A 23,494-nucleotide genomic window follows, 5' to 3' on the forward strand; every position below is an offset into this window, starting at 1 on the left:
GAGCAAGCTTTTTCTTCTTATTATTATTTTTAATGTGGAGAACAAAATTCAAAATCCCCATGGTACTACAGTCATTCATCTTTCCTCCAGAGTAAGGGCTATAGACTCCAAGTTTCCTCTGGGTTTCTGCTACTACTGCTGTGTTCACACCTAGTTCAACACCTTCTAACAATGCCTTCTGCACAGGACTGCTGAGCGACTAAGTGGCAAACTGTGCCTGCCACATGGTTAACATTCAATGAATGGGGCACGCTACCATTTGCCTGCATAACATTGAATGAAATAATGCTTATTACTCATAATGGTTAATGCTAAAGTTCCTCCAATTGTTAATTTATGACAAGTGTTTTAGGAGCCAAATATGTGTATTGGGAAAAGTTGTCGGTATGTTTTGGGCCTTGATTATCTTACCGAAGTTTGCTAAAGGCTTTCTCCTTTCACTGGCAGGTGGCTGGCAGTCTGGAACAAGTATAATTAAATCAAAAGAATAAACAAATCTATTTCAAAGTGAGTTAGAAGCTGAGTATAACAGTCTCTCCACTTTCTAGTGTCATTTCTGTTATCAGGATAGGTGTTAGTGCAAGTAGAGTATAGCTGATGTATGGAGAGGAATCTAAGTCATATTACTCAAATATAATGTTTGGAAGACAATAATTTTTGACCCTTATGTGTTCACACTAACTAAATGCAGAATGTAGTCCAACAGCAGTGGTATTTTAATTCTCTAAATTAGAAGAAGTTAACTGATGGGAAAGAGGGAGAAATTCATTGTAGAAATGATGCTTTCTGAGAAATTATCTTATATGTTATAGAACTGTAATATAACCTTCCTTAAGCATATTACCATATGACCCTTATAATTTGTGATAACACTGATGATATTACTTAACTTGTTGAATGGGCTAGTTGATGTAAGTTAAGTGTTTAGGACAGCAGCTAATACATGCTGAACAAATATTAGTTTCTGCTTAGAATCGGGATCAAAATCTTTCTCTAAAAATTTTCTGAACCTAAATGTAGCTTATTTGCTACATTTAACAGGATGTTAAAGAATTTACCTTATGTGTTTCTGAATATAAACTTTCTGGTAAAAGGATGAAAGTTCTTCATGTGTATGTGTTTAATATAGTTTTTTTGTTTGTTTGTTTGTTTGTTTGTTTTGAGATGGAGTCTTGCTTAGTGGCACAATCTTGTCTCACTGCAACCTCTGCCTCCTGGGTTCAAGTGATTCTCTTGCCTGAGCCTCCCAAGTAACTGCATTACAGGTGCCCGCCACCACGCCCAGCTAATTTTTGTATTTTTAGTAGAGATGGGTCTCACCATGTTGGCCAGGCTGGTCTCAAATTCCTGACCTTGCGATCTGCCCACGTCGGCCTCCCAAAGTGCTGGGATTAACAGACGTGAGCCACTGTGCCCAGCTGTGTTTGATATAGTCTTGAAAATATTTTTCTTTAGTAGAAGAAACCTAACAAACCTACTACATTTTAAAATGTATAGATCTGATCTTATAGTCCCATCACAGTGAGCCTCACATTCAAGAAATTTCCAGACAGTTTTTAAAAAAAGATCTTTTATTATACAATCCATTTTCCTTTAATTTGAAGGTTAAGTCACGTTCTGTTTAAGACAAAAAGATGGAAACACAGAAAGTTTAAGTGTGATCCATTTATTATTGTTGTCATTTATGGGTAAATTCTTTAAATTCTCCTTAAATCCCAATGATGCTTTTACACTTGTAACACGTGTATCCACCTCTAGCTTTCCTGTGCTGAAATGTTTGGCATTGTAATGTGAGGTATCGCTCAGGAAACAGAGTGGTAATGGATAGGATGAAATGTTTGAGAGCTCATGATATTCACTGTGAAATACCACTAGTTATAGTCCTTCATTGTATTCAGAGAGTTTGAAGTTTCTGATTTTATGTAAAACAGAAAAAGAAACACAAATTACATAAAATTTAAGTGCACTCATAAACAAAAATACATGTTAAATAAACAGTTACGGTACAAATTTTGCAGATTGTTCAGGTGAAGTACAACATCTTAGAAATTATTTTAATAAAATCATTTTTGTTCTTTTTCTTCATTTCCCTTAAAGTCACCTCTAAAGGTATTTCTCTGTTTATATATATGTAATCAGCTTTTAGCTAAAGAACAAGTTGTAGTAAATGAAGACTGCCAGAGCCTCAAAAGCGATACTGAAAAAATGGGGATAATTAGAAAACAACAGAAGTTCAAACATTAAAATTCTGACAATATTAGATGAAATCAACCTAAACCTGGTAAATCAGTTTTCAGAAAACTAGGCACTTATGCTTTCATTTTATATCCAATAACTGCATCAAACCTAACATTGATTTTTTGTTTTAAAGTTACCAGGAAACGGTCAGGAAGGATCCTAAAAGAAAGACATATAAAAATAATTAGAAAATTAATATTAAGTGCATTTGTAGAATACCTTCTTTAGAAATACTTTTAAGTTATTATGTATCGTCATGTTCATCTTAAATAAGATTAAGCACTTTAACTCTGAGTCATTACTATATGTTCTTTCCCATTGAATCTATTTCCTTTTAAAATGGAAAGAAGGCTTTTAAAAGAAGGCTTAGCCTTCTTTAGAGTTGAATCACCACAAGTAGTCAGGTTTTGAAACAAATACACTCGTATTTTTTGAAAGATCTAAGAGAGGAGGTATAAGAACTGAACAGTTGAGCTACTAAAGACTTCACAAAAAGAAACCCGACATTAAAAAGGAAATGAGAATAGGAACTGATTTATACTTTATAATGCAGAATATTATTAAAATGTTCCACTAAGAGGCTGGAGAAGTAGAATTGCTAAATAAAAATGCAGACAACACATTTGGTTTTGAGCATAATGCTGAACTAATTATTTAAGTTTTTAGTTTAAATTCCTCATGTGTAAATGGAAAAATTGACACCTATCTCTCAGTGTTCTTTTGTGAAATCAATGTGTTAATATATTAAATAAGATGTCTTGAACAGTGACAGACACTAGCAGGTCTCATCTTTTTTCTCCAGACACCGCACTTAGAATGTTTAGGAACTTGTCGCATTCCAGTGGGTCTGGGAGAAACAAAACAGAATATGTAAATCAGCATAATAATATACAGAGATCTGCCTAGATGGCATGAAAATAAGAGCATTATTTTATTTATTCATCTCAGACCTATAACGTCCAATTGTTTTCTCTATGTTACAGATGAAGAAACTGAACTTCAGATAAGTTAAAAAACTCATCCATGTTCGTGTTGCAAGCAAGTCACACAAACCCAGCTTCATTCAACTCCAGAGCACAAACTTTGAGCCTTTATGTTTAAAGGTCTAGAAACTAGAATTAATTTATTCATTTAACAAACACTTTGGTGCCTGTAATGTTTTCAGTCACTCTTCAAAATGCAGAGCATACAGTGAGGAAAAACAGCCAAAATTCCTTCTTTCATAGGTTTATATTTTAAAGGGCTGCCATCACTGAGTGCTTACTTATGTAACATGACAAGTACAATACCAGAAACGTCCCAGGTTTTAACTCATTTAGTTGCCAAAGAGATCCTCGACATAAACCTAAAACTTTACTACCTAACCTCCAAGGCATGTCCATCACAGTTTTTAGCAGAAGGGGCGAGAAGGCCTAACATATGTCACACTTTTGATCTCTTGTACTTTTTGCTCTTCACATCAGTAATTCTCAAAGCACAATCTCTGGACCACTGTCTGCAGCAGTTTCCTATTAAAATACAGATTTCTGGTCCAACTCAAACATCCATGTTGAAATCTTTAGAAGTGAGATCTGGGGATCTATTTTAAAGTAGACTTCCCAAGTGATCCTGATATTCCACTGACTTGGACAAGCCCACTCTAGGACAGGCAGCAAGATGCTTTTTCTCCCAGCTGTCCTAAGGCACCTCTGCTCTTCCCTCTCTTTCTGGCCAGCCTCCTTGTTATGATGAGACATTCATGAAACCGGTGGTTTCCAATCTTGGCTGGATAATTGAATCACCTAGAAAGTTTTTTTCTCTCTCAAAGCCCAGGCTGCACTCCAAACCAAGTCAATCAGAAATTGAGGGAGTTGGTCTCAGGCACTGGTATTTTTCAAACCTTCCAGGTGAATTTCAATGTGCACCAAAGTTGAGAGCTACTGCTCCAAAGAAGTGCTTCTCAATTATTAATATGCATACAAATCACCTGGGGGAACTTATTGAAATTCAGATTATGATTCAGGAGATCAGGTGATTCTGTACTTCTAACAAATTTCCAGGTAGTACTGATGCTGCTAGTCTAAGAACCACATGGGAAGAAGCAAGGCTCAAGAATTTCTTAAATTATAAAAAAATTTAGCAATTCACACACTTTAGTATGATTTTGCACAAAACAAAAGCTCAATGATTATCTGTGGTATCTTTAAGTAAATACCTAAAACCTAACTCTGGTCTCCTTTAGTATCATTGTTCTGTGATTCCATTATATAAAGACCCTTAAAAACTATCCTTCTTCAGAGTCATTTATTTATAAGACAAGACTTGCAGAAATATACAAATTTCTTTCTTTACAAAAAATTAAAATGTATGGAAATTACTCAGTTCATTACCCAGCAGCTGTATCAATATTGCTTCAATAATTAATACATGTGGTAAAAAAAAAACTGATGGCATATTTATTAAGCCTGTTATTTTTATGAAGTCAATTCCGTCTAACTGTACTTTATCAACTGTCTGATTTTAAATGTCAGTAAAAAATATAATAGATAATTTTTATTTTACTTTTCATTTCTAAGGCTGACAAACCTGTCACTTACCTTTCCAATATTGTTAAAAACGCTATAGAAGATGGAACAAAAATCATTTTCTGCTCAGTCAGAATCCCATTCATCAGCTTGTTTACCACTTCCTCAGGTTCCAGAGTGGGTCCCAAACTGAAATCAGAGGCAGTCTTCAGAAACAAAATTCTCCACCCTTTACCGAGGCTTCAGCTTTAACCAGTTTGTTAGCTGGTGCTAACAAACAGCTTTAGTGTGGTACGGACACCATAACATAACTGATTTGTGGTGTCTTGCCTAGTATAGGTGTTCAGAAATGATAGCTACTTTACTATTGGTAATAATAACAACCATTCACTTAGTGCTTGTTGTGTACTGCACACTATGCTAAACTTTCTACATAGGTTATTCCATTGAAGTTTGACAATAACCTTATGAAGGCAATATTATAATTTTTTTTTTTTTTCTGAGACAGAGTCTTGCTCTGTCACCAGGCTGGAGTGCAGTGGCACGATCTCGGCTCACTACAACCTCTGCCTCCCAAGTTCAAGAGATTCCCCTGCTTTAGCCTCCTAAGTAGCTGGGACTACAGGTGTGTGCCACCATGCTTGGCTAGTTTTTTGTATTTTAGTAGAGACGGGTTTTACCATGTTGGCCAGGATGGCCTCGAACTCCTGATCCACCCACCTTGGGCTCCCAAAGTGTTGGGGTTACAGGCGTGAGCCACCACACCTGGCCTTATAATTCCTATTCTACAAATAAGAATTATAGAAGTGCCGGGCGCGGTGGCTCAAGCCTGTAATCCCAGCACTTTGGGAGGCCGAGGCGGGTGGATCACGAGGTCGAGAGATCGAGACCATCCTGGTCAACGTGGTGAAACCCCGTCTCTACTAAAAATACAAAAAATTAGCTGGGCATGGTGGCGCGTGCCTGTAGTCCCAGCTACTCAGGAGGCTGAGGCAGGAGAACTGCTTGAACCCAGGAGGCGGAGGTTGCAGTGAGCCGAGATCGCGCCATTGCACTCCAGCCTGGGTAACAAGAGCAACACTCTGTCTCAAAAACAAAAAAACAACAACAACAAAAAAAAAGAATTATAGAAGTAACTAAGATCCAAAAATAATTTAGCTAGATTAGGACTGATAAGTTTACTTTTACATTTTAAGCAATCTCAGGAAAAAAATCAGATACTATTATACAAGCTTTATTATATACTCAGGCTCTTTAGTGAACAATTCCTAAAGCATCAGAGGAATTAGAATATGACAGGTATGTGCCCACCTCTAGGCCCTTCATCTCTACAGGATATGCTTCTATTTATTAGGTCTTTGGTTTTCTTGTCATTGTTGTTTTGAGGCAGGGTCTCACTCTGTTGCCCAGGCTGGAGTGCAGTGTGCAATCTCAGCTCACTGCAACCTCCACCTCCTGGTTTCAAGTGATTCTTCTGCCTCGGCCCCTCAAGTAGCTGGGACTACAGGCATGTGCCACCGCTCCAGGCTATCTTTATGTTTTTAGTAGAGATGTGGTTTTGCCATATTGCCCAGGCTGGTTTCAAGCTCCTAAGCTCAATTGATCTACCTCCAAAGTGCAAAGATTACAGGTGTGAGCCACCGCACTTAGGTTTTGACTTTGTTACTTAGTTCTATGTTACATCTTTGCTGTGTAATCACTCAATATATGCACCACAGACTAGCAGATGGCCCCTAAAAAGTGGCTTTTAGGCTGGGCGTGGTGGTTCAGGCCTTTAATATCAGCACTTTGGGAGGCTGAGGTGGGTGGACTGCTTGAGCCTAGCCAGCATGGCAAGCATGGCAAAACTCTGTCTCCACAGCCTAGCCAGCATGGCAAAACCCTGTCTCCACAAAGAAATATGAAAGAAAATTAGCCAAGAGTGGTGGTGTACTCCTGTAGTGCTAGCTACTCAGGAGGCTAAGGCTAGAGGATCCGTTGAACCTGGGAGGTCAAACCTGCAGTGATTCAACCATGATTGTTGTTCCACTGCACTTCAGCTTGGACAATAGAGCTAGACCCAATTTCTAAATAAATAAATACATAAGTGGCTTAAAAAAAGTCAGTTACAGAAGTGCACTTAGAGAGGAGCTGCACAGGAGTTCATCCTGAGTTTTTTTTTTTAACATTTTATTAATGACTTAGAAAAAAATGATACATAATTAAGTATACTCATAAAATTTGCCAATGCCACTACACTATTTGAGTGGCTTAACATTTTGGGGATGCAGATTTTTAATGTGTGTGTCTAGTTACAGGAAGTGAGACGCCAGGCAGAGTGCTCAACACCTGGAATCCCAGCACTTTGGGAGGCTGAGGCAAACAGATCACTTGAGGTCAGGAGTTTGAGACCAGCCTGCCCAAGATGATGAAACTCCATTTCTACTAAAAATACAAAATTAGCCAGGCATGGTGGTGGATACCTGTAATCCTAGCTACTTGGGAGGCTGAGGCAGGAGAATCACTTGAACCCAGGAGGCAGAGATCATAGAGACCTGAGATTGTGCCACTGCACTCCAGCCTGGGTGGCAAGTGAAACTCTGTCTCAACAACAAAAAAGAAGTGAGACAAAAAGTACTGGATATGCCAGACAGAGTGACTCACGCCTGTAATCCTAGCACTTTGGGAGGCTGAGGTGGGAGGATCACTTGAGCCCAGGAATTGGAAACCAGCCGTGGCAAGATGGTAAGATCTTGTCTCAAAACAAAACAAAATTGGATGATGTTCTTTAGAAATAAATAAAGAATAATTCATTCAGAGAAAAAAATCTATGTTTTGAAGTAAAATTGGGATACCTGAGAAGTATAATATTGCATTTAAAAATGAGCATGATTATTGGATCCATGAAAGAGAGCAGGTTTAAAAAAATTAATTCTCAGCATGGTTCATTCATTTATTAGAATACTGTGTTCACCATGGGACCCTGAAGCAATAGTATTACATATGAAAATCTTGGAGATTTGACAGGATAGGAAATGCAATAATAAAATCCATGGCTTTTGGCCTAATGAAAGCAAAAAATCAGAGGCAATGGAAGCTTGAAGCGTAAGCAGGTAGGGGTATCAAGAAGGATGAATCCAGAAACTGAAGGATGCTATGCCTTGAAAAGCATTTAGAGGGAAATTCACTTTGTAGCGCATTGCTACCAGACTTCAGTATTCTCTAGCTTCGTGAAAGCTTATAAACACCTGCATAAATACGGCACTCTCTCATCCACACTGTGGCCTTGCTAACCTACCTATAAAGCAGTGCTGCATTCACCAAACTTTTCTTAGTGTACCCAATTTCTTTACCTAAAGTTCTTAGCCCCATCAGATAATTTTTATTGAAATATAATGACTGTTCAATATCATAATTTTGAGATCCCGAAGAAAAGGCTTTCAGAAAAAACTCAATTTCTTAGCAAAACAAAATCTCGATCATTAAAATGTTTGTACGTGGAAACATTTTTCCCCTGACATGCTAAAGTTAATGAGAGTTACAAATTCTATGAAACAAATGTTGTTAACAGATTCTGTAGAAACTATCCAAAAACACTTCAGGTCAATCTGTTGGGGTGGGAAAGGAGGGTGCATGTTGGGGTAGAGAAATATTGAGAGGGAAAGAGTATTTTTAGTCTGAAGGATTGTATCTGATGACCTACTTTAACCACTTCAGTAATGAGTAATTTTTGGGAAAACATTTCAACTCTTTAAATCTCAGGTTTCTGTTTTTGTTATTTCCTATTCTGAAAAATAAGGATAGTGCAGTAGTGCAGTGGCAAATGTTTAATCACTGACTCTCTAGGGGACAAAAATCCCACTTTAGTAGCATTTGTTGATTTCCACAGTGTAAATATTCCCACAGCAACTATCTACATGACATCATTGAATGAGTACTACTATAAAAGCCAGCACGAGCACTCCATGGGGAATATGATGGTTAAATGGAAATATAGATATATACAAGCACTTTATACAGTTACACGATACAAATGTTATATGAGGCATTTTCTTACATAACATCTTTTCATGGTACTAGTCAATAAAATTAGTATCTTTCTGTGACACACATACACAAACTCCTAAATTTTTAGAGAAAAAAATAAATTGCATTATATATATTACAGGTAGGAAATTAGATGTTTTAACAAGATGTTGAACAGAAATAAATCTTGGCTGCCCCCCAAATGATCAGAACACTCAATTATACTTAATCTAATAAATTCAGGTTATGTGGGATTGTTTCTGTCATTAGTTAGAAAGAGGTAACTTATTTCAGGAAAAAAACATTTAATTAAAAATTGCTTGTGTAGCTAACAAGAGATCCCCAAAATACTATACATGAAGCAAAACCTGTGAGAATTAAGGGGAGATATAAGACAGTTTCAGCAATAATAGTTGGGGACTTTAATTTCCACTTTCAACAACATATTGAACAACTAGACAGAAGACCAGCAAGAAATAGAAGACTTGAATAACACTATAAATCAACTATACCTAACAGACACCTGCAAAACACACCATCCCAACAACAGTAGAATACACGGTATTCTCAAGCACACACAGCAAATTATTTCCCAGATAGACCATACATTAGACCACAAAACAAATCACAATATGTTTTAAAAGATTAAAATTATACAAACTATGTTCTCTGACTACAATGGAATAAAATCTGAAATAGCAGAAGGAAAACTGGAAAACTCACAAATATATAGAAATTAAACAGTACTTCTAAATAAACAACGAGACAAAGGAGAAACCGCAAGACATTAAAAAATACTTTGAGGTGAACATAAATGAGAACACAACATATCAAGATTTATGGGATGAGGTAAGCATAGTGGCTCAAGGCTATAATCCCAGCACTTTGGAGGCTGAGGCAGGAAGATTGCTTGAGCCCAGGAGTTTGAGACCACCTTAGACAACAGAGTGAGACCCTGCCTCTACAGACAAGTTTGAAAAATTAGCTGAATGTGGTGGCATGTACCTGTAGTCTTAGCTACTCAGGAGGCTGAGGCAGGAGGATCACTTTAGCCCAGGGAGGTAGAGGCTGCAGTGAGTTATGATTGCACCACTGGCACTCTCACTGACAGAGTGAGACCCTGTCTCAAAAAATAACAAACAAATAAAGACGTATGAGGTGCAGTGAAAGCAGTGCTCAGAGGGAAATTTACAGCTGCAAATGCCTGCATTTAAAAAAGAAAAATATCTCAAATCAGTAAAGTGAAATTCCACATTAAGAAACTATAGAAACAAAAAATAAAAACAAAACAAATCCAAAGCAAGCAGGAAAAAAAGGATTAAAGCATAAATAAGTAGAGAACAGAAAAACAACAGAGAGAATAAAGGAAACTGAAAATAGGTTCTTTAAAAAGATCAACAAAATTAGAAAACCTTTAGCTACACTGACCAAGGCAAAGTGGTTGTCTAGGTTAAAGGTTTTAATATTTCCTCTTATGTCTTCATCAATAAAAATATGCAATAATGAGAGAGAGAGAGAGAGAGAGAGAGAGAGAGAGAGAGAGAGAGAGAAAGACTCAAACCAGGAATGAAAGCAGGGACATTCCTGCTGACCTTACAGGAATAAATAAGATTATAAGAAAATACTAGAACAACTGTATGCCAACAAATTAGAAATCTACATGAAATATGCAAACTCTCAAAAAATACACAAACTACCAAATCTGACTCAAGGAATAACAGAAAATCTGAGATCTTTAATAAGAGATGGAATCTGAAATCAAAAAACTTTTAGGAAAGATAAGCCCAGGACTAGATGGCTTCATCATGATTCTACCTAATGTTTCAAAAAGAATTAACACCAACACTTCTCAAATTCTTCCAAAAAAGTAGAAGAGAAGGAAATTCTTAATTCATTCTCTGAGGCCAGAATCACCCCGATACTAAAAACAGAGTAAGACATCATGTGAAAACTACTGACCGGTATCTCTTAGGAATATAGATGCAAGGCCAGGCGTGGTGGCTCACACCTGTAATCCCAACACTGGGAGGCTGAGGCAGGCAGATCACCTGAGGTCAGGAGTTCGAGACCAGCCTGGACAACATGGTGAAACCTCGTCTCTACCGAAAATACAAAAATTAGGTGGGCATAGTGGCAGGCGCCTGTTGTCCCAGCTACTCAGGGGGCTGAGCAAAAGAACTGCTTGAACCCAGGAGGCGGAGGTTGCAGTGAGCCAAAATCATGCCATTGCACTACAGCCTGGGCAACAAGAACAAGACTCTGTCTTAAAAACAAAAACAAAAACAAAAAACAAAAAACAAAGAAGAATATAGATGCAAAAATCCTCAACAAAAGATTTGCAAATGAAATCTGGCATTATATTAAAAGGACTATATGCCATTATCTGAGGAATACAAAGTGGCTCACCACACACAAAACAATGAAATATACAATTTTAATAAAATAAAGGGAAAAAACCTACATGATCATCTCAGTGGGCATTAAAGATGCATTTGACATGATGCAACGTTCCTTTGTGATAAAAACACTAAACAAACTAGGAACAGAATGGCATTTCTTCAACCTGTTTTATAAGCATTGTGTAATGCAGTCTGATTTATATAATCAAAATGGAGTAGCAAAGATAGCAGGACTTACTAAATATAAAATGATGGGCTGGGTGCAGTGGCTCACAACTGTAATCCCAACACTTTGGGAAGCCGAGGCAGGTGGATTGCTTGAGGCCAGGAGTTTGAGACCAGCCCGACCAATATGGCAAAACCCCCATCTCTACTAAAAATACAAAAAATACCTGGAATGGTGGCACACACCTGTAATCCCAGCTACTTGGGAGGCTCAGGCAGGAGAATCACTTGAATCTGAGAGGTGGAGGCTGCAGTGAGCTGGGATTGTGCCACTGCCCTCTTGCCTGGGCAACAGAGCGAGACCCTGACTCAAACATAAATAATTAAATAAAAACACAAAAAGATGATTGTTGGACCATTTAATAATAAAAATATTACATTAATATAACATAGAAGTACTGTGTTTTTTTTTTTTTCCTATCATACTGGTAAAGATTAAAAGTGTGCTAAGCTGGGTATGACAGCTCAAGCCTGTAGCCCAGCTACTTGGGAGGCTGAGGCAAGATCAGCCTGGGGAACAAAGCCAGACCTTGTCTCTAAAAGAATATATATGTATTTTAAAAAAGATTTTAAAAAACCTATTTATTGAAATCCAAGTTTATTTGACAAAAATAGCTGAGCTTAAAAATAATAGGCCGGGCGTGGTGGCTTACACCTGTAATCCCAGCACTTTGGGAGGTGGAAGCGGGAGGATCATGAAGTCAGGATATCGAGACCATCCAGGCCATGGTGAAACCCGGTCTCTATTAAAATACAAAAAAATTAGCCAGCGTGGTGGTGCACGCCTGTAGTCCCAGCTACTCAGGGACTGAGGCAGTGGAATCGCTTGAATCCAGCAGACTGAGGTTGCAGTGAGCCGAGATTGCACCACTGCACTCCAGCCTGGCGAAAGAGCAAGACAGCATTTCAATCTATATATCTCTCTATATATACATGTATATAAAATGGGAATACCTGATTTACATTTAATTCCAATAAACTCAGATTATGCTATATTATACCTTTACAGTAAATAGTTTCTTTGCAGTGTGTTAGATGTGTAAAATAAAAGACCCAATGCTCTACATCTTAGATGTGCTCTCAAACAGAATTTAAGTTCTACCATTTATATGAAACAAAATATTTATAATTCAGCCACTTAGAGATTAGTTCAACTTTCTTCATTCAGAAAGGCCTAGGTAGCTTAATCTGAATCTCAGTTTTACTTACGGGCAAGTTACTTAATTTCTCTAAGTCTCAGATAATTCTCATCTACTGAAGAAGGACTAATAACTTATCTCCCAAAGTATTGTTGTGAGGTTTAAAAAAATGATATTTTGGGCCAGGCACGATGGCTCACTCCTGTAATCCCAGCACTTTGGGAGGCTGAGGTGGGCAGATCATGAGGTTAGGCTTGGCCAAAATGGTGAAACCTCGTCTCTACTAAATATACAAAAATTAGCCGGGTGTGGTTGTGGGTGCCTGTAATTCCAGCTACTTGGGAAGCTGAGGCAGGAGAATTGCTTGAACCCAGGAGTCAGAGGTTGCAGTGAGCCAAGATCGCACCAGTGCGCTCCAGCCTGAATGACAGAGCAAGACTCCCACTCAAAAAATAAATAAATAAAAAAGAAAGAAAATGACATTTTATTTGCTGTCTTAGTCTGAAATATAAACAGGTGTTTAATGAGGAATACGTTCTCTCTTCTAATTAGAAGTACTAAATTTCTATATTAAAACCAACTTCATCTTTGGGGTCAACTTCAGTATCAGCTTAGCCTCAAAGATATTCACATGTCAGGACCAATCTTCTAGGCCCTCCCTTGGCCAGGTTTATCTTAAGCCTAGAATCATCTTAGCCTCTGTTCACATTTTTTCCTGAGTGGGGTTCCTAATTCTTTTTTCTTTTTTCCATTTTTTAACATTGTACTTTAGGTTCTGGGGTACATGTGCAGATCATGCAGGACTGTTGCATAGGTACATACGTGGCAATGTGGTTTGTTGCCTCCCTCCCCCCTGTCACCTATATCTGGCATTTCTCCCCATGTTAATCCTCCCCAACCTCCCCATCCCCTCACTGTGCTTCCCCTAGCCACCCCTAACAGACCCCAGTGTGTGTGATGCTCCCCTCCCTGTGTCCATGTATTCTCATTGTTCAACACCCGCCTATGAGTGAGAACATGTGGTGTTTGATTTTCTGTTCTTGTGTCAGTTTGCCGAGAATGATGGTTTCCAGATTCATCCATGTTCCTACAAAGGACACCAACTCATCCTTTTTTATGTTTGCACAGTATTCCATGGTGTATATGTGCCACATTTTCCTTGTCCAGTTTATCATAAATGGGCATTTGGGTGGGTTCCAGCTCTTTGCTATTGTGAACAGTGCTGCAATGAACATATGTGTGCATGTGTCTTTATTATAGAATGACTTATAATCCTTTGGGTATACACCCAGTAATGGGATTACTGGGTCAATTGGAATTTCTATTTCTAGGTCCTTGAGGAATCGCCACACTGTCTTCCACGATGGTTGAACTAATTTACACTCCCATCAACATTGCAAAAGTGTTCCTATTTCTCCACATCCTCTCTAGCATCTGTTGTCTCTAGATTTTTTAATGATTGCCATTCTAACTGGACTGAGATGATCATCTCAATGTGGTTTTGATCTGCATTTCTCTAATAACCAGTGATGATGAGCATTTTTTCATGTTTGTTGGCCTCTTGTATGTCTTCTTTTGAAAAGTGTCTGCTGTTCATATCCTTTACCCATTTTTGGATGGGTTGGTTTGTTTCTTGTAAATCTGTTTTAGTTCTTTGTAGATTCTGGATGTTAGCCATTTGTTCGATGGGTACATTGCAAACTTTTTTCCCCATTCTGTTGGTTACCAGTTCACTCTAATGACTGTTTCTTTTGCTGTACAGAAGCTCTGGAGTTTTAATTAGGTCCCATTTGTCTATTTTGGCTTTTGTTGCCAGTGCTTTTGGTGTTTTAGTCATGAAGTCCTTGCCTATGCCTATGTCCTGAATGGTTTTGCCTAAGTTTTCTTCTAGGGTTTTTAAGGTGTTAGATCTTATGTTTAAATCTTTAATCCGTCTGGAGTTAATTTTAGTGTAAGGTGTCAGGAAGGGGTCCAGTTTGTGCTTTGTGCGCATGGCTAACCAGTTTTCCCAACACCATTTATTAAATAGGGAATCCTTTCACCGTTGCTTGTTTTTGTTATTTGTCAAAGATCAGATGGTTGTAGATGTGTGGCATTGCCTTCAAGGACTCTGTTCTGTTCAATTGGTCTTTATGTCTGTTTTGGTACCAGCACCATACTATTTTGATTACTGTAGACTTGTAGTATAGTTTGAAGTCAGGTAGCACGATACCTCTGGCTTTGTTCTTTTTGCTTATGGTTGTCTTAGCTATGTGGGCTCTTTTTTGGTTCCACATGAAGTTTAAGATATTTTTTTTCCAGTTCCGTGAAGAAGGTCATTGGTAGCTTGATGGTGATAGTAATCTATAAATTACTTTGGGCAGGATGGCCATTTTCATGATATTGATTCTTCCTAACCATGAACATGGAATGTTTCTCCATCTGTTTGTGTCCTCTCTTATTTCATTGAGCAGTGGTTTGTAGTTCTCCTTGAAGAGATCCTTTACATCATTTGTTAGTTGTATTCCTAGGTATTTTATTCTCTTTGTAGCAATTCTGAATGGGAGTTCGCTCATGATTTGGCTCTCTGTTAGTCTGTTATTGGTGTATAGAAATGCTTGTGATTTCTACACATTGATTTTGTCTCCTGAGACCTTACTGAAGTTGCTGATGAGTTTAAGGAGATTTTGGGCTGAAATGATAGGGTCTTCTAAATACACAATAATGTCATCTGCAAATAAATTTGACTTCCTTCTTTCCTAAATGAATACCCTTATTTTTTTTTTTCTTGACTGATTGCTCTGGCTAGAACTTCCAATACCATATTCAATAGGAGTGATTAGAGAGGGCATCCTTGACTAGTGCCAGATTTCAAAGGGAATGCTTCCAGTTTTTGCCCATTCAAGATGATATTGGCTGTGAGTTTGTTGTAAATAACTTTTCTTATTTTGAGATATGTTCCTTCGATACCTAGTTTATTGAGAGTTTTTAGCACAAAGGCTGTTGAATTTTGTTGAAGGCCTTCTCTGCATTTATTGACATAATCAGGTGGATTTTGTCTTTGGTTCTGTTTATGTGGTGGATTACGTTTATAGACTTGTGTATGTTGAACCAACCTTGCATCCCTGGGATGAAGCCTACTCGATTGTGATGGATAAGCTTTTTGATGTGCTGTTATCAGTTTGCCAGCATTTTATTGAAGATTTTTGCATCTATGTTCATCATGGATATTGGCCTGAAGTTTTCTTTTTTTGTTGAGTCTCTGCCAGGTTTTGGTATCAAGATGATGTTGGTCTCATAAAATAATGTGGGAAGGATTCCCTCTTTTTATATTGTTTGGAATAATTTCAGAAGGAATGGTACCAGCTCCTCTTTGTAGGTCTGATAGAATTCAGCTGTGAACCTTTTTTGACCTGGACATTTTTTAGTTGGTAGGCTATTAATTGCTGCCTCAACTTCAGTCCTTGTTATTGGTCTCTTCAAGGTTTCAAGTTCTTCCTGGTTTAGGCTTGGGAGGGTGCGAATGTCTAGGAATTTATCCATTTCTTCCAGGTTTACTGGTTTATGTGCATAGAGTTGTTTGTAGTAATCTCTGATGGTAGCTTGTATTTCTGTGGAATCGGTAGTGATGTCCCGTTTATAGTTTTTTATTGCATCTATTTCATTATTCTCACTTTTTTATTAATCTGGCTAGCAGTAAATTTTGTTGATCTTTTCAAAAAAATCAGCTCCTGGATTTATTGATTTTTTGAAGAGTTTTTTGTGTCTTTATCTCCTTCAGTTCTGCTCTGTTTTTAGTTATTTGTCTTCTGCTAGCTTTTGAGGTTTTTTATTTTTATTTTTTTATTTTTATTTTTATTTATTTATTTTTTTATCTTGCTCCTCTAGCTCTTTCAATTTTGATGATAGGGTGTCAATTTAAATCTTTCTTTGCTTCTCATGTGGGCACTTATTGCTATAAATTTCCCTCCAGACGCTGCTTTAAATGTGTCCCACAGTTTCTGGCATGTTGTATCTTTGGTCTCATTGGTTTCAAAGAACATCTTTATTTCTGTCTTCATTTCATTGTTTATCCAGTAGATGTTCAGGAGCCAGTTGTTTAGTTTCCATGAAGTTGTGCGGTTCTGAGTTAGTTTCTTTCTTTTTTTTTTTTTTAACTGTTTCATAATTGAGATTTTATTGGTTGAGGATCAGTACAGACATTTCCATTTGTATACAATTCTTAACATACATAACAAAAATCTAAAAAGCCATGTATTGTAATTCTTTTTAAAGTTATTCCAGTGACTTTCCAGCTTAAAATTTAGATGCAAATTTTCTGTAAGAGGCTATCAAGTACCTGTATCTTCACATGTTGATAAGCTGTTACATACATTCCCAACAATTCACAACTGAATAGCATGTACACTACATATTCAAAATTTTAATCGTTCACAGCACAGTAACAAAGTTATTAAGAAAACAGGACTACCACACCAAAGATGTTACAGAGTGCACACAATTCTGATAGGGAGAGCCATAGTCAGAGTAGTTTTCTTTAGGAAACAATTCTACTAAAAAACATGGGAATAGAATTTAAAATATTCGAGACATTAAATGCAGGACTGACTCCATATTGCCATTTAATATGCTTTGTATTATAGGATATAAAAACTAACCCCCATCTATGGAATGTTAAGCTGACACCCGAGACAGTCAAAGCCTCCCATAATTCAATATCCCACACTATTTTCTGGTTGTACCAAAAAATAAACAACCAGAAAATGATTTCACCTCTTAAAAAAAAGCATTTACACTTAAAAAATGGGATGAGGTGGGATTCCCTCCTTCTTAAAAATGTTTCTAGAGCTACTAAAAAACTTGCATTTACAAAATAGTTGGTAAAAATATTCCTCTGGATTGTACAAGAAGGGAGACAGGGACCACTGCTCCCTTGCTGAGAGATTTATATGGTATTAATGGTATATGGTATTAATCAGACTTGGCTTCTTTCTCTCCTGCTTCATCAGAGGCTGGACTCTCCTCAGTTTTTGTTTCCCTATTTTCTGCAGGTAAATCTTTAGTTTCTTAGTTAGTCACTTCAGCCTGTTTTCCCTTTGCTCCCCTTTTCCCTTTTGTTTGCACTTTTTTGTCTGAAGATTTATCCTTCACTGCTGCCTTTTTCGGCTTCGCTTCTACTTTTGCAGGAGGTTTTGCTGACAACCCGCGTGGATCTCCTCTTGGGCTCTTCCTTGGCGGCCCCTTCGGTGGAGCTGACCTTCCTTTTGGGCATCCTGACAGCGGGGAGGCACGTGCCAGGTGCTTGTGGGCCACGGCACGCCAAGAGCCTTTGTGAAGCTAGGCTGCCTGGCCGCTACCACTCCTCCTGCTGCCTGAGCTGCTGAGATCCACTTCTGAGTTAGTTTTTTCATCCTGAGTTCTAATTTCATTGCACTATGATCTGAAAGACTGTTATGATTTCCATTCTTTTGCATTTGCTGAGGAGTGATTTACTTCTAACTACATGGTCAATTTTGGAGTAGGTGTGATGTGGTGCTGAGAAGAATGTATATTCTGCGGATTTGGGATGAAGAGTTCTGTAGATGACTACTAGGTCTTCTTGGTCCAGCTCAAAGTTCAAATTTTGGATCCTTTTGTTAATTTTCTGTCTCATTGATCTGTCTAATATTGACAATGGAGGGTTAAGGTCTCCCACTGTTATTGCATGGGAGTCTAAGTCTCTTTGTAGGTCATTAAGAACTTGCTTTATGTATCTGGGTGCTCCTGTATTGGGTACATACATATTTAGGATCATTAGCTCTTCCTGTTGCATTGATCCTTTTACCATTATGTAATGCCCTTCTTTTTGTCTTTTGATCTTTGTTGGTTTAAAGTCCACTTTATCAAAGACTAGGATTGCAACTCCTGCTTTTCTTGGCTCTCCATTTGCTTAATAAAACTTCCTCCACCCTTTATTTTCAGCCTATGTGTGTCCTTGCACGTGAGGTGGGTTTCCTGAATACAGCACACTGATGGGTCTTGATTTTTTATCCAATTTGCCATTCTTTTTCTTTTGATTAGGGCGTTTAGCCCATTTACATTTAGGGTAAATATTGTTATGTGTAAATTTGATCCTGCCATTTTGATGCTAGTTGGATGATTTGCCCATGAGTTGATGAATTTTCTTCATTATGTTGATGGCCTTTATCATTTGGTATGTTTTTGTAGTGGCTGGTACTGGTTGTTCCTTTCCTTCTTTAGTGCTTCTTTCAGGAGTTCTTGTAAGGCTGGCCTTGTGGTGATAAATCTCTCAGCAATTGCTTGTCCATAAAGGATTTTATTTCTCCTTCACTTACGAAGCTTACTTTGGCTGGATATGAAATTCTAAGTTGAAAGTTCTTTTCTTTAAGGATACTGAATATCGGCCCCCCACTCTCTTCTGGCTTGTAGGGTTTCTGCTGAGAGATCTGCGTAAGTCTGATGGGCTTCTCTTTGTGGGTAACCCAACCTTTCTTTTTGGCTGCCCTTAGCATTTTTTCCTTTATTTCAACCCTGGTGAATCTGATGATTATGTGCCTTGGGGTTGCTCTTCTCGAGGTATATCTTTGCGTTGTTCTCTATATTTTCTGGATTTGAATGTTGGCCTGCCTTGCTGGGTTGGGGAAGTTCTCCTGGATAATATCCTGAAGAGTGTTTTCCAGCTTGGATTCATTCTCTCCATCATATTCAGGTACACCTATCAAATGTAGGTTAGGTCTTTTCACATAATCCCATATTTCTTGGAGGATTTGTTCATTTATTTTCACTCTGTTTTCTCTAATCTTGCCATCTCGTTTTGTTTCATTGAGTTGATCTTCAATCTCTGACATCCTTTCTTCTGCTTGGTAGATTCAGCTATCAAAACTTATGTGTGCTTCATGAAGTTCTCATGCTGTTTTTCAGCTCCATCATTTATATCCTTCTCTAAGCTGTTTATTCTTGTTAGCATTTCATCTAACCTTTTTTCAAGGTTCTTACTTTCTTTGCATTGGGTTAGCACGTGTTCTTTTAGCTCTGAGAAGTTTGTTATTACCCACTTTCTGAAGCCTGTTTCTGTCAATTCATCAGATTCATTCCCCATCCAGCTTTGTTCCCTAGCTGGTGAGGAGTTGTGATCCCTTGGAAGAGGAGAGGCATTCTGGTTTTTGGTGTTTTCATCCTTTTTGCACTGGTTTCTTTCCATTTTAGTGGCTTTGCCTACCTATGGTCTTTGTAGTTGGTGACTTTCAGATGGGGTATCTGAGTGAATGTCCTTTATGTTGATGATGAAGTTATTTCTTTCTATTTCTTAGTTTTCCTTCCAACAGGCCCCTCTGCTATAGGACTGCTGGAGGTCCACTCCAGACCTTGCTTACCAGGGAATCACCTGTGGTGGCTGCAGAACAGTAAGGGTTGTTGCTAGTTTCTTCTTCTGTTATCTTCGTCCCAGAAGGGTACCTACCCGATGTTGGCCTGTGCTCTCCTTTATCAGGTGTCTCTTTGGGTATTTGGAGGTTGGGGAGTTGCTTGAGGAGACAGTCTGTCCCTTATAGGAACTCAGTGCTGTGCTGGGAGCTCCGGTGTTCCATGCAGAGCTGCTGGACAGGTATGTTTAAGTCTGCTGCAGCAGAACTCATAACCACCTATTTTCCCAGGTGCTCTGTCCTAGGAAGGTTAGGCTTTATTTATAAGTTCCTGATGTGCTGCTGCCTTTTTCCATAGATGCCCTGCCCTGCACAGAGATAGTCTAGTCACAGTCTGCCAGCAGAGGCATTGTTGAGCTGCTGCAGACACTGCACAGCTGCTTTGTGAACTTCCTTGAGGCAGTTAGGACTGCCTCAGTATTAGCAGACTGCCTTGGTAGTGGCGGCGCCCTTGACCCCACTGAGCTGAACCATCCTGGGTCCAGCTGCACTTGCTGCAAAACTCTCAATCCAGAGCATTTCAGATGGCTTGTTTTGTGGGGGTGGTACCTGCTGAGCCAGATCACCTGGCTCCCTGTCTCAGTCCCTTCCCTTTCAGTTGAATGGGCGGCTCTGTCTCCCAGGAGTTCTAGGCACCGTTTGAAACTGCTGCCCAGATTTGTGTGAGTTTCTGTGTACCATCCCATGGCACCAGCTGAAGCAGCTGTGCTGGAAACTCGTGGCACTTTTCAGCCCAGGAATTTCCTGGTCTGTGGGTAGTGAAAACTCGTTTGGAAATTCGGTGAACACTCACCCTCTACATTGTTCTTTCTGGGAACTGTACTCCAGAGTTCTTCCTATTTGGCCATCTTGCATCCTCCCACTCCTAGTTATTTTTAAGGGTACTAGTGAGTTTTGTCAGGAGAGGGTACTGGAGCCCACATTAAGATCAGCTCTGCGCAGCCTTGTCACAGGGGCAAGGTTAAAAAAATTCAGTAATAGGGTGTCTGTTTTTAAACTACTGAAAGACAGTATGACTTAAAAACTTGACTCAAATATGTTATTTTATTATCCACATACTGAAAAAAAAAAAGAGGAAATTGGAAAGTTTTATCTTTTCCTCAGATCTATTTCCCAACCTAAAAACTGATCTGTCCCTTCTCTTCTCTCTTCAGACTCCAATTAGGGTTTTCTTGATTAATGTTGATAAATTTAAACATTGACCTCTAAAATAAATACGTTTACTCTTGTTTTGTAACAAAATTGTGTATTAAAAATAGATTTTAAAGACTATTTGATAGATTCTTGGGGGCTTGAAATCTTTGGACAGCTCCAAAATTTCTGTCTAATGCTGGCTTTCTGTTCTGCTCCCTGTGGGATGACTTAAATTAAGTGTATTTAAAATAGAACCTGGGGGCTGGGTGTGGTAGCTCACACCTATAATCCCAGCACATTGGGAGGTTGAGGCAGGTGGATCACCTGAGGTCAGGAATTCGAGATCAGCCTGACCAATATGGTGAAACCCCATTTCTACTAAAAAAATAAAATAAAATAGAACCTGTTAGGCTGGGCGTGGTGGCTCATGCTTGTAATCTCAGCACTTCAAGAGGCTAAACTTGGGAGGATGGCTTGAGTTCACTTGAGTTCAAGGAGCCCTTGAGCCCAGCCTGCGCAACATAGGGAGACCCTGTCTCTACAAAATTTTAAAAATTAGCTAGGTGTGGAGGCACATGAGTGTGTGGTCCTAAGAAGCAGAGAGGCTGAGGTGGGAGAATTGCTTGAGCCCAGAAGGTCGAGGCTGCAGTGAGTTGTGATTATGCCACTGCATCCAGCCTGGGTGACAGAGCGGGTCCCTGTCTCAAAAAACAAAACAAAAAAATGGAAAAAAGTAGAACCTGTTATCCCTTCAAGTGGCCATACTAAATACTCTTCATTAATTTCAAATACATTTTCACCAAAGGCAGCTGAATTGGGGGAAAGAGAAGAAACTTTGAGGGCACGGAATAAAACTTAAAAGTTGAATCTTGGCTGGATGCAGGGACTCATGCTTATAATCCTGCCACTTTTGGAGGTGAGGTGGAGGTGGAAGAATTGCTCAAGGCCAGTTCAAGACCAGCCTGGGCAGAGAGCAAAACCCTGGCTCTCAAACATACATACATACATATATATATATACAAACATATACATATATATGTGTATATATATATATATATATATATATATATATATATATATATAATTTGAAATGAGAAGACCTTTCTAAATACCTCACAGAACCTAAAGGCCATGAAAAATAAAATCCCTAAGAAAATGTTAACGTAAAACTAAATAAAAATAGGCTTAAAGACCAAAAAAAAAAAAAAAAAAACCCCAGGAAAAAAATGTAAACAGCAGATGTGATAGATAAAGGGGTTTCTCAAATGTGTGAATAATTCTTTCTTATGTATCAATTAAAAAATCTGTAGAACTCAGCTGGGCGTGGTGTGGCTCACACCTGTAATTCCAGCACTTTGGGAGGCTGAGGCTGGCAGATCACTTGAGGCCTGGAGTTTGAGACCAGCCTGGCCAACATGTTAAAACCCCATCTCTATTAAAAATACAAAAATTAGCCGTGCATGGTGGTACGTGCCTGTAATCCCACGAGACTCACTTGAACCTGGGAGGTGGAGGTTGCAGTGAGCCAAGGTTGTGCTACTGCACTCCAGCCTGGGCAACAGAGTGAGACTCTGTCTTAAAAAAAAAAAAGAAAAAAAAAAGTCTCTAGAGCTCAATAACAAAAAGTGAGCTGATGCCATGAAAACAGACAATTTATAAAAGAAATCAAATGTCCAAAAATTGCATGCAAACACCATTGTAGCCAGTCCTTAGGATAAAAATAAAGATGATTCTTCATGTATTGGACTGGCAGTGATTAAAAGAGTCACAGAAGGTAGACTGGTGAATGAAGAAGTAGAGAGTAAGTTGCTCTCCCTGCACGGTGGGTAGGAGTGCAAATCAGTATGACATTTCTGGAGGGGAGTTGGCAATATTTAGGAATATTTACAAGTTATATACCCTTTGGCCCAGTAATCCCCCTTTATGAATCTACCTGAAAGAGATAATTATCCAAATGTGAAAATATGTGTGCCCAAGGATGTTTATTGCTGCTGTGCTGTTAAAAATCTAGAACACTAAAAACTACCCTAAAATCATCACTAGGAGATGCTATTGTTCTCCATAATCATTACAATTTATTATAATGCTCTGCACTTTATTGGTATGAAAAATGTCTATTACATAATGCTGAGGGAAGTACTCAGTATACTTACCTATTCCAGGACCCCGTGTGTAACATATGCCAGTTATATAAAATTCAGATGTTTATACATACGGAGACATATAGAAGGATATTCATCAAAATGTTGAGTGGTTTCCACTTGAAAGAGGGTTTTAAGAAAATTTAAAAAGAAACTTTTTTGATTTGTATTTTTCTGTAACATTGGAATTTAAACACATAAGTATGCATGTTTACAAGGACATTAAAGCTATTTCTAAAAAGAGAAAACATCAAAAATTATCTTCAAATTAATCCTTTATAATTTTATTTCTTAACCAAGGAAAGAGTA

At 38.4% G+C, this 23,494-nt stretch overlaps 1 protein-coding gene and 1 pseudogene across 1 annotated transcript in view; both read right to left on the reverse strand.

The window, feature by feature from the left end:
* Window positions 1-1,553: 1,553 nt before the first annotated feature.
* Window positions 1,554-23,494, reverse strand: part of HSD17B11 (hydroxysteroid 17-beta dehydrogenase 11) — a 47,512-nt gene continuing 25,571 nt past the window's right edge. The window contains exons 6-7 of the mRNA XM_039468266.2: window positions 4,815-4,931; window positions 1,554-2,397 (exon numbers count right to left, since the gene is read on the reverse strand). Of these exons, the coding sequence (XP_039324200.1) occupies window positions 2,310-2,397; window positions 4,815-4,931 (205 nt within the window). The 3' untranslated portion in view covers window positions 1,554-2,309. The remainder of the gene's footprint in view (window positions 2,398-4,814; window positions 4,932-23,494) is intronic.
* On the reverse strand, window positions 16,623-22,055 carry LOC120363606 (non-histone chromosomal protein HMG-14 pseudogene; annotated as a pseudogene).

Source organism: Saimiri boliviensis, chromosome 3 (genome assembly GCF_048565385.1).
Source record: "Saimiri boliviensis isolate mSaiBol1 chromosome 3, mSaiBol1.pri, whole genome shotgun sequence".
Lineage (NCBI taxonomy): Eukaryota > Metazoa > Chordata > Mammalia > Primates > Cebidae > Saimiri > Saimiri boliviensis.